Genomic DNA, 15,264 nt, shown 5'->3' on the forward strand with positions numbered 1-15,264 from the left:
AGTGCAAATCAGGATTTAAACCTACAGTCATGGTTGGGGTTTTTGGCCAGGAGCCAGCGCAGGCCTCTCTTAGAAAGCCTTCCCTTAGTGCAGCAGCAGCTAAAACCTTCCTTTCCACTCCCCTCCGACCTCCGGGCATGTCTCATTAGCAGATTAAGTCCAAAGTCAAACGACTCCTCCGGGAGCAAAGGATGCAGTGTCTACAGAGCCTGCCACTCCAGCTGAAATGATTTTTCTAAAGCCAGATAAGGAGCTCTGTGACTTGCCAATGGGGAGAAGATCTAGAGATAAGGTTTGGTTTGCAAAACTTCACTCATTAATAAATCCTGGGAAAATCTGCACTAAGCTGTGATGTCACAGCCCTTGCCTACTTTCAAGTTAATGATGAGGAGGCCATGCTAAGCTCCTCTGTCATCATAAATCTCTGCTTTCCTACACCCGACAGTAGGAAGACGCCTGCCCTGCTGCTGCCCCGCTCTCATCACAGCCCTAGCACAAGGGATTGCTGTAACTTTCCACCTGCCTCCCTGGCTGCCAACCACCCGGGTCACCCAGGGGTAACCAGCGGGCAGGGAGCCTCCAGGAGCTGCCACGGGGATTAAACCACCTCCCCGGGCTCCTGCCCTCTGCAATTTTCTGGTCAGTAACTCTCTGAAAGGAGAGCGTGTCTAGTGTGGTAGGGAGGGGCTGGCAGGACAGTATGATGAGAGCTCAACGGGGAGAAGAAATGGGGGCTGGATTCCTTCCAGGACGGAAAACTGTCTGTCCAAGAACTTGTCCGAAACACAAATTAAATATTCCTCTATCCACCATTAAATTAACCGTGAATGGGTGGCTGTGCAACATCCTGACAGGCTGTGTAATGAGGAACACCGTGTCTCCTTTCTCTTTTATTTCTCTGCATTTTCCTCTGTCCCAAGCAGGAGTTTCTGTGTCTGTAAGTCATTCGCTCCAGGCCGAAGCCTCCAGTGAGCAGAAGGGTTTGTTCAAGGAGCATTGGGACCATGCACAATTATTCCTGACTCTTAATTTAGTAAGAATGTTACAAATAACCCAGACTTCTGAGTTCCAACTCATAAGCAGCAACTCACCTAATAGCAGGTTTTGCAGAAGGAGATGAATTCAGGAGAGCAGGGAGGTTTGTAGGAAATCTCAGGCCACAGTAGTAGACCTAGGAGAGCCTTGGTGAAACTGCTGCAGGCAAGAGGAGACAAGTATTGCCTACACAGGAACACTAAGACAAAGCCTTCTGTAAAGACAGAGATCAGGAGCAACAGAAACCTCAATTAGGAGGCTAATGCAGCAACTAAAAGTCTTGTCTCTCTGTAAGATGTGATATCCTCAGAGGCCAGAGGGAAGCCCTTGCCAATTTAATTTGGCGAGATGTCAGAGAGAAATAAAAAGTCTTATATGTCTTGTAGGAACAGTCACGCTTGAATTTGGACCAAAAGCAGGTTGTATTGAGTTCTGAGTTTTATCCATCTGTAAAAAGTAGCAGCAGTGACGGCAGGAAACCTCTTGTCTCATTGGGGAACTTTCCCCTTTCACAAAAGAATGTCCTTTTATTTGCTGCTTTTTTCTTACTCAGGCTGAAGCTTTCAGCCGAGTGTGAACAATATCAAGGACACAAAAACTTCCCACAGAAAAAGAATCACTGCTGAAGTTAATGCTGTCAGCAGGAGAACCAGCAAATTCTGTCTTCCCCAGAAGGCCCAGATTTTAATGGGGTCACTTCGCAAGACTTGCCTGTAGGATATTAAAGGTCCCAAAGTAACTGTTGGGACATAAAAAATGTTATGTCCGAGAGTTACATCACAGACAGATGTTCCTTTGACAGGTCGTCCTTTGCTTACGATTCTTCCATGTATCTTTCCTGACATCTGGTGCATCAGTGGCAGCTCTTGGGAATAGGAGGCTGTGTGGATGTTTGAAACAGATTAAAGTGAAGAGTGAAGGATCTACTTTTTATTTTGCAATAGCAGTGGGAAACCTGGAGTGCTGGGTATGTGAGGCCTGTTTGTTGCCTTATTCCCCTTGTCATAAAATCATAGAAGCATAGGATGGTTTGGGTTGGAAAGGACGTTAAGATCGTCCAGTTCCAACCCCCTGCCATGGGCAGGGATGCCTCACACTAGACCATGTCGCCCATGTCTGTCCAATCTGGCCTTGTCTGCCACATTAATTCTCTTTCTCTTCCTCTCCTACCTTACATCACTCTTCAACTTGTCAGTTCATTTTTTACTGTCTCATTTGACTGATCCAGTCCTAAGAGGCTGAAGTTCACCCTGTTGCAAATTCAGAGTAGGCATCAGACTTGATGCTTAAGGTTGACATTTTGTAACGTTTTTTTCTTCCCTTTCCAACAGAGGTGTAGGTTGTGAAAGAGAGAGCAAGTATGTGTGTGCTTGTAGCTGAATGGTATTTTGTAAATATTTCCTGAAAGCTTGTGAAATTTCTCACATGTTCTTGGTTTCCTGTCAAGTCTGCAGAGTAGGCATAAGAATTATCCCCCAGTCTAGCCCTGAGTTCAGCAGTGAGTAAATAGCCATTGGTTTTACAAGCTCTGTGCAGATGCCAAAGCCTGATAGCTGCGGGTGATGTGCTGAGGCTTTCGAGGACAGGCCAGTACACAAGCTCCATTTTTAGCCAGATGTTTTCCTGCAGTTTTGAAGGTTTTTAATGGGCTTTTCCTTGAAAATTACTTCACCTGAGAAAGGATTTCCCATGAAGGGGCTCTGGCGTATTTATACATGCTCTGAAGTTCCTAGTTAACCAACTCATTGGCCCTCTGGTGATTTCGAGACTATAACTGTATCAGTCTGTGTGTGTTTATGTTCACAGATGTGGCAATGACTTATAAATGGGATTAAGTTATTATTTGTAATACTGATTTATATTAAGTTATGAATTTAACTCATTTAGGAAAGGGTTGAGAACCCAAGTGAGTAACCTTAAAAAAAAATAGAAGGTTATATACCAGGAAAAAATGTTTTGGTTGAATCTTTTTATCGGTAGATGAATGTTTGAAATACAGTGCTGGAAGCACCAAATGTTTTGTTTCTATGGATATTCACAGTTGTTCTTTGTATACAAGCAGTATTGTAACATCTTTCCTGTGTTAAATGGGAGTGGCAAGAGGGATCTTGCATATATTAGTTGCAAAATAAATTTGTGCTTGAAATTTCTCACTTCAGATGTATTAGGATGAATCTCTTGTTTGAACTGCAGTTAGGACACCAGCCTGCAGACAGCACTGCAAACAGTTACAGATGATATGCTGAAAAAACATCTTTTACTGCAGAGCAGATGCTGTCTCCAAATGTAGAACAAGAAGCAGATGACATACCAGATATATAGGAAGGTCTGGGATTTTAGAAGAAATTTATCTTTGTGTGTGTATAGCAAAATCAGGGATAGATTTGAAATTCTGTGATACAGAAAATTCGCCAACTGTTTCATAGATTTGTCATGTCAGGCTAAAGATGTGGCATGTTGTATTGCTTGTAAAGAACCTGCAAATAGTGTATCAGCACTAGGATACAGCTACCTCCAAGATACTCAAGTCCCATCCCCATGTAATAGGAAATCATTGTTAGTTCTAAATGAAACAATGCAAAGGGCTGGCAGTGAAAACGCAACAAAGATATTCATCAAATTGTTGAAGTTAGGAAGCATGTTTTAATTATTTTAGATTTGAAGCAGAAGCAGTTTGACTCTAACAAAAGTTTCTCGCTGCAGATCATCCTGTGGGGTCGAACTGAGAAATGCCTGAAGGAGACCACAGAGGAAATCAGGATGATGGGGACAGAATGCCATTATTTCATCTGTGATGTAGGAAATCGAGAGGAGGTCTATCGGCAGGCCAAAGCTGTGCGGGAGAAGGTTGGTGTCTGTGTAGAAGCACTGTTTGTGGACAGCACTGAGTAATGACTCTGATTGATAAGGAAACAAATAGATGGGCAAATTGGGAAAAAAAGAGGGGTGACCATCCAGATTGTGTTGTATAGAGTCCAGCTACCTGTTCTAAGTGATTACAAGCCCTATAAGCAAGAATGTCAAAAGCTAGGAAAATAATAACATATTTAGGTAATAATAGATACTGAGATCTAGTGGTGACTGCCAGCTCACAAGGACAGATATTAGTTGTAACAAGGAATTTGTTTTTTTTTGCAGGTGGGTGATATCACTATCCTGGTGAACAATGCTGCTGTGGTCCATGGGAAGAGCCTGATGGACAGTGATGATGATGCACTGCTCAAATCACAACATATAAACACCCTGGGACAGTTCTGGGTAAGAGGAGCTCTTGTAGCAATCACATGCATTCGGAATTGGGAGTGAGTGGCAGGAGCCAGCAAAAACTTGGCTGTTACTAGCTCTTTTTAAACAATGCTTGTTAAAATGAGCCTGTTGTGAAAAGGAGACAGAAAAAACAATGTGAGGGGAAAAGCCAAGGGAAAAAAAAGTCTAAAAATTTGATTTTTCCCGGTAGTAACAGTATTTGATGTTCTTGTAGCCCCATTCTGTGATTTCCAGTAAAACGTCTGATTTCTTTTGGGAAAGCCTGAGCTCTCAGAGGATAGTGCTCTGTACAGAGACGCCTGTGGACCATCAGAGGAGAGAGATTTTGTTTTGTTTCTATACAAACTGTGCCTGTTTATAATCTCAGAGAATGACAAAGCAACAAGGTCCCGTCCCACTCTTCCCTAGCATAGTAAACAGCACAATGTGTTGTTTCTGTGTCACCTTATATTTTTTTTTAAGTGACTCTTATTTTTGTTGCATCTCTGCTGAACAAACTTTTTTCTTTTTTTAACACTGTTGTTCTTCAGACCACCAAAGCATTCCTGCCAAGGATGCTGGAGTTGCAGAAGGGACACATTGTTTGCCTGAGCTCTGTCCTGGCCTTGTCAGCCATCCCTGGTGCCATTGACTATTGCACCTCCAAAGCCTCATCCTTTGCCTTTATGGAGAGCCTGACCTTAGGGCTGCTCGACTGCCCTGGAGTGAATGCCACAACAGTCCTGCCCTTCCACACCAGCACAGAGATGTTTCAGGGCATGAGAATCAGGTCAGTCAAGGGGAACTAGAATAAAGCATCTCATCTTAAATGAATCATCACAATACACTCCTAATTAATGCTTTATTTAGTTAAGAGAATTTGATGTCTCATTTGGCTGCCTGCAAACAGAGGGTCACTCTAGGCCAGCAGGGACTCATCAGACTGGTTCCTTTGGTTGCTGGTATATTCACACAGCCTGCCTTACCAAGTGAGACATTTGCTTCTGCATAGAAAGCTGAAAGTTATTTTCCCTGAGTGTATTTAGGCCATATGCAGTCACCACAGAGGGAAGGGAGGTAATCTGAAAGCTGAGGTCATTTAAGAGGCGCAGTCTACATATTACTTGAGAATTAACAGTACAATTTCCTTCTTTATTCATTGAAATACTTAATTCTTTCCACTGAAAGGAATGACAGCCAGTACATGAAGTAAAGCTGCCAGTGCCTCCTTTCAACCTCAGTCTAAGAGAACAAGCTAAATTCAAAGACTAAAAGCTGACTAAATTAATCTTTTACAATGGACAAAGTAACTTATTAATATAGTTAGTGCTAGTGTTCTCTTAGACAAGAAAATCTGCAGTGTTAATCTATTGCTGGAGCTGGGAAAAGCCTTCTGTTTGGTATTAAAGGCAATGCCTTTCACCTGTCAAGAATATGAATCAAGCAAAGAGCAATAGAGAGGAAGAGGAAAAACAACACTGAAATGACAGCATTTTGGGATTAGTTTGCATGCAGTTTAAGAAAATCCCTGAATCAAGGTTCTGAGCACACTCTGCCACTTCTTCCTGAAGGCACCAACATGTACATTTGTAACATTTAGTTAAACCAGCAGTACTGGTTGGAACTGGGCTTTCTGCTTCCAGCATTCTGGCTGAAACTGGAGCTTTCTGCTTCTTCCAGCCTGCTTTGGGGCATGTTTTAGCACCAGAAACCAGCGACAGCTTAGTGAGTAACAGGACTTGGACAGTGATATCTTAAAGCAGGAGGTTGGTTAACAAATAATTATTTTATTTTTTACTTTATTTACTTAGGTTCCCTAACCTTTTTCCTCCTCTCAAGCCAGAGACAGTGGCTAGGAGGACAGTAGAAGCAGTTCAGATGAATCAAGCATTCCTGCTCCTTCCGTGGACAATGCATGTTCTTGTCATCCTAAAGAGGTAAATATTTCCTTTGCCCAGCAATAGCCTCACCAATTTGGCAAGACTGGCTCACAGTCCCTCTATGTCTGTCAAGCAGTTTGGCTGTAACCCAATCTCTAGGGTCAGATTTGCCTGTCCCTTCCCAAGAAAGACATAGAAGCAAAAACTTCTTGAGATTCCCTTCATAGATGTTTTGCCTAGATATGACCCTTTTATGAAACAAGTTTCACTCCCCAAATTTGGATTCCTGAGGTCTGAATTAGCATTTGTATCTAGAAAATTTCTTAACAATTAACATATGCATGGAGCTGATTTGGATTTAGTAAGCCACTGTTTGGGCTCCAGGCTCTGTGTTGTAAAGGATTTCTGCGCAACAAGGTATGTACATCACAGCTGTATTTCCTTGTGCTAAAGCAATCAAACTGTTAAAAGAAGTATTTTGTGTATGATTAGGACAGGAATTTTAAAGTCCCCAAGGAAAGAAAGTCATAACTTCATATCCTGAAACAACTAAAGAGAAAGGACATTTAACATTGTTTTTCCATGAGAATTTCCATTAAAGCCTTTGGAAAACCTGCTTCAGTCAGGAACTGAAACAAGGTCACGAGATTTCTGTGGAAAATAGTTACAATACTGCATTGCAAAAAAGAAAAATAATTCAAAATAAATGCTTTGCTCTGTGATACTCTCAAAAGTTCCCAGAAGTTCCACAGGTTAAAAAAAGGCCGTTCTCCTTCTCCTGTAATGTAAGAATTAATAATCCATTTTCCTTTACAGTAGTTGTCAGGAATCAGATAGATCTATATCCATGCCTCACGATAATGAGGGCACATGCCTAGCACAAACAGATGGCAGGTTAACCAAAGCACTCAGGTTAAATCTGTGTATTTGAGAGTCCTTCCCACAGAAGTGGGAGGAATAAAACATGATGGTATCTTCCAATTTGCAGTTTTTAAAGTCCTTTTTTGATAAATATTTCTATAGAGAAAGAGCAATTTGATGTAACTTTCTCCCTTTAGACCTACTCAACAGCAGGATACTGACATGTTTTGTCTGTGCACCCTCAATGGTTCATTTTGAGAATATGTATGCTTATGTAAGTGTGTACATAAATGCATATTTACATACCCTCTTACTAGAACAGACTAAGAGGTTTGATTGTCTGGTCTGCTTATTTTCTTTCTGCTTCTACTGCAGCATTCTCCCTCAGGCAGCACTCGAAGAAATCCACAAGTTTTCTGGGAGCTACACCTGCATGAATACTTTCAAAGGACGAACATAGACTTAATGGTGCAAGGACTGTTCTTCAGTGGAACCAGCACAAGCATGAAAATCCTGACAAGGCTGTGAATCAGCAGTCTTGGCTTTCAGCCTGTTCATGTGACTTGCGCTGCTCTGAGGCAACACATTTCTTGCAGGTCATATCCATAGTAACATGACCTTTGCACAAGATTGAATAACTAGACTATGGACCCTTGGAAAGAAAAACAAAAAGTGTGAACTGTTTGTATGATGGTTAATTCTTTAGAGTTCAATTGTTAAATCTACTCATAGTTTTAAGATGTAATTTTTGTTTCTCAAGTGTCTCTAGGCTGTTTCAGCACATTACACCCCATGCGTTCTTTCTGCCCTCTTCAGAGGAGCTGTGATTACAAACTGCTTCTGGTTTCATTTCAGCTTTTTCAATGAGGAACTTAAAAAATACTTTGAAGAACTAAAAGTTATGGACATTTAATGGAAGGTTCCTTCCTCTCCTTCACTTTACATCCCTTCATGAAGCTGTTCCCAAGTCACATCAGGGAAGGAACAAACTGTGGGACAATGTCTTACTTCACCTGAGAAGTCTGGAGGGGAATGCTCAGTCAAAAGAGCAGACAGTTTGAATAGTGGAAGATTCTTTCTGTCACTGAACTCATCTATGAAATTTAATTGTCTTTCTGGATATCTTTGTTCATTTATGATAAAATACATATATATTTTCAGCTTTAATCCCAGATTGCCATGCAGGTAGGCAGTATCACACTGGGGAGGAACTAAATCTAGAACTAAAACTAGAGTCTGCTTATACAAACATACATTCACTGACATAATCCATGCAGAAGAAAATCCATTGTTTGAATCTGAACAGTGAAGTAAGTGGAATAATGGTCTAAAAACAAAAGAGACAGTACTTTAGTCCTTATGAAATGTGAAGTTTGGAAGCACAGTTAGCAAAGACCTGATTAAATGCACATTGAATTCAACGGGGACTATACCCATTGTTTGTTAGGGGCATTGAGTCAGGCGCTGATCAGCCAGAAGTGATAAATACTGCTGGGACTGAAATGCCAGAAGCAGCTAGACATTATTTATTTTTGTGGTGATACATTCTCTTTGACAGCCTAGTAAGAGCAACACTGCATTCCTGTGCCAGATGCAGCGTGCAGCACGAGGCACAGTAACGTAGCTGGAACACTACTGAAAGAGGAATTAATATATTTGCAATACAAGGAAGCAGCAAGCCGAACTGGAGAACACCTGAATGAGTGCCTCAGGGAAGGCCACCTGGTTAAAGGAGTGAATTTAAGGCTCCTGAGTTGAATTTCAAGCTTTTCTGTAAATGTCCTCTGTAACCTGAGGCAAACTGCATAATCTCAAACCTGACCTGAAAAGCAGCTATTTATAGTGTGTCCCTACCTCAAAGTTGTAAGTCTGACTACCTAAATGTTTGCCAAAAACACAGCAAATTCAAATGGAACATGCTCTAGAAAGGGAAAGCAGTATTTCTTCAGAAAGTAAGAGCTTATGTACAAAAGTTTAGAAGAGGAAAACCTTCATATGCCCAAATATATAATTTCCTTTGAGAGACCTGATTTACAGCAGAAAAGCTGTGAGCTGTAGTTGAAATACTCCTTTGGTTCTGCCATGTAGAATGGAGACCAGTGATTTAGGTGCAACAATGTGAATTGAATGTTAAAAACTAGTAGCTATATATCTTCTTGAGCAGTTCAAGAGGAAGACAGCACCCAAGGTGCCACTGACACAAGCCCCTCTGGTTGTGGGGGTGTTCTGAGGAGCTCTCCTGCCTGGGTCAGTGCTTCCCTTCTAAGTGCAGAACATACAAGCTGTAGCACTGTGCCAGCTTTGGAAATGTTTCTTACAGTGGAGTTTTGTTTGAATTCCTAGATGTCTGAGGCTCTCTGGAGAGGATGAAAAGTAACTTTGATCTGTGATTTTGACACCCACCCTCATAGATTCTTTCAGCTTTATTTTTTGTCAATTTTTTGAGAAGAAACTCAGTTCATTGAAAACACAAGCACAATGAGGGGAGAGCCCTTCCAAGATCTGCCAGGAATACTGAAGGTACCATATTTATCACAAGGCACTTGGGAAGGGATGATCAGACACACCTATCCTGCACTCTAATCCTTACTTGTTTATCATTAATCACAAGCGTGCCAGACTTGTAGATGCAAGGGCAAACAGAATTGGTGAAAGAGGGTGCAGTCCTCCTTTAATTAAACCTTTATGCTGAGATTCTATTATTTGATAATATCATAATGCAAAAGGCAGATAAAAGCTGGTACACACATTGAAATTAAGTCCCCACGTGTTCCCAAATCCTTGGATGAATCTGCTCTTTTCCTGTCCTGCATAAAAGATGTTCCCTATCATCAGAGGTTGTCTTACATACCAAGTGCTGTTGATTTCTTTCTAATGAATATAAACAAGTCAGAACATAGCTGAGACTCTCATCATCTCACTCCTCTCATGCACATGCGCACAAACTTCCCTCTCTCTTTCCCTCAGGGTCTATGAGAGGACAGCAGGTCAAATAGCAGTCACAGTGGGGGAGAGGTATGCAGCAAACAGAAAATAATGAGAAAACATTGACTTTGCTTTTCAAATAGTAAGGAAGAGGTGTGTAAGAGAATTTCTCGTGAATTTTGCAAGACAGAATGCTCTTCATTCAGTGAGCTACTTGCAAATCTGGACGCATACATTTGAAGACTTGTTTTTTTATAGAAAGGCTCCTCTGGAATGCCTGCTGAGGTCTAGTGTCCCCTTCACATAAGGTTAGTATTGGGTAATTTCAAAGTGCTACAAATGTCCACAAGCTTTCTTGAAGCCTAAGGCCTTCTCAGAGGAATTTCCGCCCCTTGACTTACTTTAATTTTGGTTTTCCCTGCTCTCTCCACTGCCTCCTGCTTTCCACTGCACTAGGTTTTTTTCACTTCTGTTTTCCTATGTCATCACTGCACTTCTGCATGCCACCATCTTGAAGCCAGATGTCATACAAAGACTCTGGAGTAAGTTGAAATCTGGGTATGTATTTATTATCCTGCTGGAGGAGTCTAGGTGAAGCTGTAGGAACATGTCACTGACGTTTCATATGAAATTAGTTTTACTTGCTCCAATCTGTGAGGAAGTAGAAGAACTCTTACCATCATTTTTATTCAGGAGATTGCTGCTGGTTTAAGATGTGAACTATACAGAAATGTTAGCTGTTTTGGGACGTACGTTCTCCTGACATCAAAGACCATGTTTTAATGGGAAGGTTTTTAAGTTCCAGGAGGTGCTTTCAGAGGCTGGTGTTCATACAAAGTATTTTTCAGAATCAGCAAGGCAGGGCAGGGAGAGGAGGAGTCCTATGTAAGTAAATCTGATTCCTCATGTGAGTTTGTATTTTAGTTTTAATGAGGAAAACACAAGAATCATGTTCCCTTATGCAACTTTGGTGAAATTTAAAAGGCTCTTCCAGCCATATCCCTGCTGATAGCTTGGTTTTATCAGGATGAAGAAAAGAAGTAAGCCCTGAAGATGAGAACTTCACAGAAAGTGCCTGGGCAAGCAATTCTGATGTTTGTAAAGAGGAACTTGTTTTACTTTCATGTAAGGTGTTAATAAGTGTGGGTGGGTATGATCCCATCTCCTTTCAGACAACTCCCTGAACACTCCCACCTTCAGGTATTAACAGATAGTGCTGCAGTTGCCAAATCTCATAAAAACCCAGTCACAGACTCAGTACAGGCAAAGCGTAAATGGGTGCATTTATATTGAAGAGAATACATCTTTTTGCAGCAGGCATTAATGTGGCCTCATGCTTTCCTTGAGCTGAACTGCAGCTGTTGAGAAAAGAATACAGAGTGACCTTGGATCATCTATTTTGGTTTTATGTCTTCATGTAGCTTTAATAAACTTAATCTTGGTGACGGCCACTTTTTTGACAGCAACCTGTTCATAAATTTGGGGGTAAAGCAAGATTATGCCAAATGTAATCTTGCATTTTCACCAACCAACCAACCGCTCCGAGAATCAGAATACTCTGCTGTCTTTGTATTGCTCACCTTCCTGGTGCTAAGATCCTCCAACCTGTTATTGCTTCTCACCCTGCTGGAGTTTGGAGGCTGAGCAAAACCTGTCAGCCACAAGCAGCAGTTACATTCTCTAGTCAACAGAATCCTCTTTGCTAGAGTGCTTTTCTAAAGGAGAATTTGAGATGTGAATAGTGACAGATTTAGGATTGCTGAGGCTTTCTGACTCTCACAGATTTCAGCAACTAACATTGAGATGACAGGAAGAAAAGCAGAACTTTGTCTTCTCCCTGCTAATCATTCTCCTTTATCCACTGTTTCTTACAGGAAGCTGGAAATTTGGTCACTTTTCGACTGATAAACTGCCCCTCTTCTCACCCTCTAGTTTACTAAAATCACCTCAGTACATTTCTTCAGTCCTCTCAGGGAGTGGCAGCTTCAACAGAAACAGCCCTTTATTCTTGAGGAGAGTCAGATCATCAAGGTAATGTGTGAAGGAGAAGACCAGGCTCTGCTTTGATGGGTCTGAGCTACCCATAGCCTGTAGACTATTTATGGATGACCTGAGTGCTGCCAGTACCATGGCAGGTAGTGAGTTTCCTCTGCTCCTGTCATCTTGACACATAACACCCTCTTTTGCTTCTGTAACAGATGCCTCTAATGCTTTAGCAGAAACAAACTGCGTGGACTGGGTACAACTGAAAAGCCCAGACCTCTGAGGAAACAATTTGTATCTTTGCACCCTTGGGGACACAGAGTCCAAACTTAATAGTTCCTTATGCTCACCTTTCCTATGGGCATTGTCACATACTAATGCAGAAAAACCCCCGAGGCAAATGTGTATGTTGATTTGTGCATAAATCTAGAAAAGAACAGTTCCTCCTTAAATGAGAGAAGAAAGCACTCCAGTTGGAGCTGAGCATGAGTAAGCATATAAGAAAACAGAGGATGGATGCAATTCTAGAGGGAGTGCAATGGCCCTAAACAGACAGTGGTGAGACGCCACCTCATACTCCTGCAGTTAGCTAATGCTAGAGGCATGTGATTTCCATCCAAATACAAAGTCTATAAAAGCAGCACATTGTTACTCTTCATTCTTATGGGTCATCATGCCCTAAAAAGCAGTTCACTAGCTTTGTAGCCAGTTACTGTTTGCTCTCGTGTGCCATCCATCATGCCCAGATATTACAAGGACATGTGGTTCTCTGGTTTGTGTTAGTAATCATGCTGACCAAGTGCTCCCAAGTAGATGTGTTTCAGTTTTCTGATTTTTTCTTATTCAAAAGCATTTTTTTTTTTAATTCAGATTTTATTTATCTGAAAGAGTTGCCTCTGTGTTGTTCAGGCTTTTCACAGACAAGCATCCTAGACATGAATTTTCCCTGTCTATATTAATCGAACGATAATGAAAAGAATACAAAAGTGAAAAGTTGTTTGACATCTTCCCCAAGCATCCTCATTCCCAAAGCCATGTGGAATTACTGGAAGGAAATACTGTTGGAATATCAATGCCTTAAATCTGGACATGTCATAAGTCTTTTGACTTCTGACTGAAAGCGACCTGGCTTCTAAAATTGACTACCTACAGATCTTCTGAGGCAGTTTGCCACTGATACTGGATACAGAGGAAGGGCATGGAAAGCTGCAGTACACAGAAGCATTGAACAAATGGATTTAAACTTGTGGTCCCACGAGATGCTTTTGAAAAACACAGATTAAAGAATGAGATGACACATGATAGCCAGTACAGAACCAAGTATTGCAGTGAGGTCAGGCACCTAAGAGTGTCTGAGAGTAGCCTGTGTGACTTCCAGAAGTCCTGCCTTAGATTTCAACCCTGACTAGTTCCTTCCCTTGAACCTCTCTGTGGAAACACTGGGCATTGTGAATATGTTAACCAACATGCTGCTTCATCTTCCTTTTCAACATTATGCTTCTGCTTTGGGCATTGCTCTTGATCTGATGAGCGTTCCCAGGTACTGCTCTGCCACGTTACACTGTTAACATTAGCTGTAAGAAAAGGAGACAGTGCATTGCAGTTAGTGCCTTTGTGCAGAGAAATGACTGCAACAAATGAAGGGGCGATACAGTTTCTGGAATATTTTAGCTACATGAAAATGCTGTCATATGAAATCAGAGTTTATAATAAAAAGGGCTCATCTCAGAAGAACATAAACAGAAGATGGAAATGGTCATAATGGAAAACAAGCGGTGGTGGAACACACGGGTCCTCTTCCTTGAGGCTGCTGGGAATGCTGATTTCAGGCAGACATGCCATAGTGAAGTCAGTTCCCTCACATGGTCATTACACCCCCTGCAACTCTGCATGTTACAAGTAAGAGCAGAGGTGACAAGTCCCTGATCACTCAACTGTTGAATATAGAAACATAATTGCTTATTAAAAAAAAAAAATCCATCAGAGAACTGAGCAATTCTTCAGTCTCAGCATTAGAGAATGGAGAAGACTTGCTCAGATACCAGAAAGAGAAGCTACAGCAGCTCTTAGCTTATTCCTTGAGGTCTTAGGCCACATTTTGTTTATGGGAAATAATAAATAAAGTGAGAAGAATATGATTGACTCAAATCAGCAACAGGATTAAACAATCACAACTGTGAGCTATTCCTTGTCTTTCTTTTCCCCAGCAACAAAATACCTTGTGGTCTTTTCTGGATTCCCACTAGGGCTGCAAATTCATGGAGAATACTTACAGAGCTGGGCAATAGTTTGCTACTCTTCTAAGGGCTGTGCAGAAGGCAGCAGAGAGACACCAGCAAGCAACAGTGCATGTGCTTTAGCAGCTGAATAGTCTGTAACTTTCAGTATTCTAATATTCTTGAATATTCAGTATTAGTGATCTGACATGTTTCTCAACTGTATGCTATTGCAAAAATCCCTCCTTCACCCACATCAACTACTGTAATACCTTTGAACCCTAAAACATTCAGCTTCTCTATTGTCCTGTTGACATAGCTGAGGTTTAATATAGTGTGAGGTTTACACTTTGGAGTGTAACATCAAATGAAACACAGTGTTGAATTTCTTTAGGAGGGATCTTGATGCTGAAGCAGACAAGTAATGAGAACAAGAAGTGTTGGATGTCCTGCAGCAAAAGTTGCTACATATGTCAAAACCCAAAGAAGTTGAGTACCAACAACTGTGTTTAAACTTTCAATAGACTGCCCAACTTCCATCGTTACAGGGTTATAGCATTGAGCCTTCTGACTTCCCTTTGGTTTAAATAGTTACCCTACCCATTTCCCCCTGGGGAGGGACTCTTCTTTAGGGACTGCAGTGACAGGACAAGGGGTAATGGGTTAAAACTTAAGCAGGGGAAGTTTAGATTGGATATAAGGAAGACATTCTTTACTGTTAGAGTGATGAGGCACTGGAATGGGTTGCCCAGGGAGGTTGTGAATGCTCCATCCCTGGCGGTGTTCAAGCCCAAGTTGGACAGAGCCTTGGAAGATATGGTTTAGTGTGAGGTGTCCCTGCCCATGGCAGGGGGGTTGGAACTGGATGATCTTAAGGTCCTTTCCAACCCTAACTATTCTATGATTCTAATCTATGATTCTATAGAGTCGATGCGTCTTCATTCCAGTTAAAACTAGGTTTCCTAATACACATCCCCTCTGTTCAGCCAAATTATAGAATTGTAAATTTACTTATGTTAAAACTAAAATTTGTTTTTAAGTTCAGGCAGTTACTCCTCACAATAATCTTAATTCTGTCAAGTTCTTAAGCCCATTATTTAGGAGCACTGAGGCTCTCT

General features: G+C 41.4%; 1 protein-coding gene across 2 annotated transcripts in view; it reads left to right on the forward strand.

Moving 5' to 3' along the window:
* The window catches only part of DHRS3 (dehydrogenase/reductase 3), a 28,120-nt gene extending 20,185 nt beyond the window's left edge, over positions 1-7,935 (forward strand). For both annotated transcript variants that reach the window (XM_061369507.1, XM_061369508.1), the window contains exons 2-6: positions 3,739-3,882; positions 4,174-4,293; positions 4,833-5,071; positions 6,093-6,218; positions 7,398-7,935. In XM_061369507.1, coding sequence (XP_061225491.1) covers positions 3,739-3,882; positions 4,174-4,293; positions 4,833-5,071; positions 6,093-6,218; positions 7,398-7,482 — 714 coding nt within the window. In that variant the 3' untranslated portion in view covers positions 7,483-7,935. The remainder of the gene's footprint in view (positions 1-3,738; positions 3,883-4,173; positions 4,294-4,832; positions 5,072-6,092; positions 6,219-7,397) is intronic.
* The last annotated feature ends 7,329 nt before the right edge of the window (positions 7,936-15,264 follow it).

Source organism: Neopsephotus bourkii, unplaced genomic scaffold (genome assembly GCF_033783945.1).
Source record: "Neopsephotus bourkii isolate Nb327-2 ecotype Australia unplaced genomic scaffold, CSIRO-AGI_Nbou_v1 NB_1500, whole genome shotgun sequence".
NCBI lineage: Eukaryota > Metazoa > Chordata > Aves > Psittaciformes > Psittacidae > Neopsephotus > Neopsephotus bourkii.